At 38.3% G+C, this 4,286-nt stretch overlaps 1 protein-coding gene across 1 annotated transcript; it reads left to right on the top strand.

The window, feature by feature from the left end:
- Positions 1-329: 329 nt before the first annotated feature.
- Positions 330-2,282, top strand: LOC110877952 (probable E3 ubiquitin-protein ligase RHC2A). The gene is made up of 3 exons (XM_022126180.2): positions 330-471; positions 705-1,963; positions 2,055-2,282. Exon 2 carries the CDS (start codon positions 723-725, stop codon positions 1,878-1,880), a length of 1,158 nt encoding a protein of 385 aa, XP_021981872.1. The 5' UTR covers positions 330-471; positions 705-722; the 3' UTR covers positions 1,881-1,963; positions 2,055-2,282.
- The last annotated feature ends 2,004 nt before the right edge of the window (positions 2,283-4,286 follow it).

Raw genomic sequence — 4,286 nt, 5'->3', positions numbered from 1 at the left:
AATAGTCTATTAGTGCCAGGGTTTTAATTGTAAGCAATTAAATACATCAAGTGTTAACTTTTTTGAAATAGGGACGGACTCTAAAAGCGGATGTAAACCTCAGGAACTTAAACTGTAATTTACTTTCTTTTTACAAAAAAAAATAACTAGTTTCCTTCTAGATAGATAAAAACCAAATTCAAAACAAGTGTGCAAACTGCAGTCTGCAAAGTAAAAAAGCTTCAAATACCTCCAACGTTCGGTAAAACTCATAAAAGCACCCCCTTTTACCCCTCCACTCAAGACACGCCACGTGTCCCATCCATCACAAACAGTGGGCATCATGAGTACCCTTGTATCACGCCGCTTCCCCTCCTCCATATAATTTTCCATCAACACATTCTCCACCACTTTCCGATCACTCTCCTCCTCCCCTCACACCAAATTCAATCTCATTTCCAAAGTTTCCGCCCAACAATTTCTCAATCAAAGGTTCATTCCCTAATTGTTATTCTTCATATATATTTATAGGGTTTCAGTTTTTTTATTATACATCCCATGAATCATATACTTGTTGGTTTCGTTTCTGATCTAGTAACACGATTAAGGTTTTCCTGAGGTTGTTATATCATTCCTAATTGTTATTCTTTTCAATTTCATTAAGTTCGTAGTGAATTTGGGGATTGACTATAGTATAAACAATTGAGAATTGTTTTGTTGTTCAGATCTTAATTGAATTGTAGATGCCTATACCCGAGGAAACATCAGCAACCTACTGGTGCTATAGATGCAATCGGTTTGTAACCGTTCTTACTGGTATACGCGAGACGTCTTTAATTTGCCCTAATTGTAGTACGGGATTCGTAGAGGAGATTGATAGGACACAGTTAACTGGATCGATGGTTCCGGAATCGATTCATCGTCGTTTTCCTGCTGCGGCGATGTACATGGCGGCAAACGAACAAAACTCGAGCCCGAGCCCGAGCCCGCCGGTGCTTAGGCGGGCTAGAAGGAATACGGGTGATCGATCGCCGTTTAACCCGGTTATTGTTCTTCGTGGACCGACTAGTAATGGTAGCACACCGGATGTGGCGTCTGTTGAGTCGGGTACTGGAGGGTTTGAGTTGTATTATGATGATGAAGCAGGGTCGGGTTTGAGGCCGTTGCCGGCGAGTATGTCGGAGTTTTTGTTGGGTTCGGGGTTTGATCGGTTTTTGGATCAGTTGTCGCAGATTGAAGCTAATGGGTTGGGGAGGATTGATACTAATCCGCCTGCATCGAAGGCGGCTATTGAATCGATGCCGACGATTGAGTTTCAAGAAAAACATATACATACTGATCCTCACTGTGCTGTTTGTAAAGAAGCGTTTGAGTTAGGAACAGAAGCTAGAGAAATGCCGTGTAAACATTTGTACCATTCGGACTGCATTCTACCGTGGCTAGCTTTGCGTAATTCTTGCCCCGTGTGCCGCCATGAACTGCCATCGGATAACCAAGGTTCTGTACAAACCAATGAGAACAACAATAGTAATAATCAGGCAGGAAATGAAGAAGAAGCGGTTGGGTTAACGATATGGCGGCTGCCTGGCGGTGGGTTTGCGGTTGGGAGGTTTTCCGGTGGGAGGAGAGGAGGGGAACGAGAGTTTCCGGTCGTTTTTACAGAAATGGATGGCGGGTTTAATAGCAATGGTGCTCCTAGGAGAATTTCATGGGCTTCGAGAGGTAATAATGGTGCTAGAGAACGTAGTCGGTTTAGGCGAGTGTTGCATAGTTTGTTTTCTTGCTTTAATGGTGGTGGGAGGGCTATTGGTTCAAGTTCAACGTCGACTGCTGGCGGTTCGTGGCGGCACAGGGCTTTGAGATTTGATGCAAACCGTTGGGTTCTGAGACGGTTTAGTTGAACTGTATAGTTCAATGATTAAAGGTGTTAACTTTGTGTAAGTATGAGAATCAAAGAAGAGCAGTTTAAAATTGTGATGAGAAGGTACATTTGAATCTCTAAATTATCAAACTTTTGTTACTTTTTTTTAAATACATTTTGGATTTCTATAACAGTTGATGTGTTCTGTTTATAGAGGGTAAAGGCATGACTGTGTGTTATTTATGGTGAGATGGCAACAAGACTTATAAATTGTGAAGATATGGAACATGAAAATTGCAAGAAACTGGTATAGGAGACTGGTTCTGTATTTATCTAACATGATATCATTGGCAAGAAGGTTACCACTTTTTATATCTATGAATGACAGTTGCATAACATTTATTTTATATGTACTGCTGGTTTTCTGGCCTTTTGGTGTGTATATTGTCAAAGCTTTCTTCCATTTTAGTCAGGGTAATCCCAGTCCTGGCCAATATCGGTCATGTATGCGTCCGGTAATTACCTAATACCGCACCTGAACCCAAACCCGTGAATTTTTTATCAATCCCATATCTGAATACCCTTCCATCACCCGTCTCCGATGTTTTGGGCATTCCAGTCGGATTCCAAGTGTTGGCGTAGCAGTACCAAGGTGTTGGACAAGGTTTTGTCTTTGTGAGGGTTGAATCCCTGTGGTGGACAAAATGATTTATGCTTTAAAACTGAACCGGTTTGGGCACCAAACCTTCCCAGGCAGTTTGCTTTGTTCTATTTAAATCGTAATTAACGGTTCATCCAAGAGTTTACAACAAAACTAAACCCATTACCGATGTTAAATGACTAGCCAAATATAATTTTGTTAATCTTCTACACCTTATGTGAAGTGACCTTTCTAATTTTAGATTAGATTGTAAATGTGTTTCTCTTTTATAATTCTAAAATAGAATAGTGTCAATTTTTAATATAAATGTGGTATTTGATATAGACAAAAGATCAAATACAAATAATCTTAACATACTAAACATACAAATTGAAGGAAAACCCAAAAAAATAAGGTGGCATTTTTGTAATTACCACCAACTATCAAAGTTACAACCAAAAATACCTAAAAAAACACAAATTTTTTTTAACATTTTTTATTAAAAAATCGCTACATTTCGTTAGCAAAAAAAAAAAAAAAAAAAATTTTGATTTTGGCTGCTACTAAAAGTAGCGATTTTTTAATAAAAAATGTTAAAAAAATAAAATAAAATAATTTATATGTTTTTTTTTATTTTTTTAGATTTTTTTTAGGTTTTTTGAGGGTTTAGTTTTTAGCATTTTAGCTTGGGTGGGGGGGGGGGGGTGGGGGTTAGGTTTTTGGGGGTGGGGGGGGGGGGTTAGGTTTTTTTAGGTTTTTGGGGGTGGGGGGGGGTTAGGTTTTTTTAGGTTTTTGGGGGTGTGGGGGGGGGGGGGTAGGTTTTTTTAGGTTTTTGGGGGTGGGGGGTTTAGGTTTTTTTGGGGGTGGGGGGAGTGGTTAGGTTTTTTTAGGTATATTTGTAGAGTAACTTTGATAGTTATTGATAATTACAAAAATGCCACCTTGTCTTTTTGAGTTTTCCTTCAATTTGTATGTTTAGTATGTTAAGATTATTTGTACAAGAACTTTACCCATTTGATATATGTTTGTCTGGATTAAAATACTATTAGTGAGACAGAGATACTAAAAATCATTTTTTTATTTTATTTTAAGTTTCAACACTTTTTAAAAAACCCCTGTAAAATCAAAGTATGAACATATCTATAAACCAAGGTTACTAAGTTAACCTGTGTAATTAAACAGGGTGATGTATGAACTTATTCATTAAACCAGCCGCGTTTGGGTACATCATTTATTAATCAGGTCATGTTCTAGTTGACATCTTTAACAAAAACGGGTTATATTAGCCGACTAAAAAAACTGTGATTATTCTCATGTCTTGCTCGTATCGTGTCAACCCGTGTAGGGGCGAAGGATTTAAGGGAAGGGGAAGGGCGCCCGCCCCCCCGAACTTTTCGGTCAGTAGTGTTATATATGTACGTTTTGTATAGGATTTTGTAGGTATATACGTTTTCGACCCCCCGGTTTTATAAAAAAAAATAGGTATATACGTTTTCGACCCCCTGGTTTTAATTTTTTTTATTTATATAGCCCAAATAAAATATTTAATTAGTCCAAATATTATAGCCCAAATCATTATATTCGATAGAATACTAGAATGTATATTATATAACCCAAATCAAATCATTATACAGCTCAAGTTAAAAGCCCCACCCTATCAAAAAAAAAAAAAAACCCCAAATTTGTTTACTTTGGGACATCGACCAGAAGAACAGAAGCCACAAGCCAGAACTGCAGAAGGGGGGGGGGATGCAGATTCCAGAACTGTTCGACTTCAGCTTCTTGTTCGAGAACAAAAGCTAAAAC

The sequence above is a fragment of the Helianthus annuus genome, chromosome 9, assembly GCF_002127325.2.
Source record: "Helianthus annuus cultivar XRQ/B chromosome 9, HanXRQr2.0-SUNRISE, whole genome shotgun sequence".
NCBI classification, from domain to species: Eukaryota; Viridiplantae; Streptophyta; class Magnoliopsida; order Asterales; family Asteraceae; genus Helianthus; species Helianthus annuus.
This window is presented reverse-complemented; position numbering and strand designations above follow the sequence as displayed.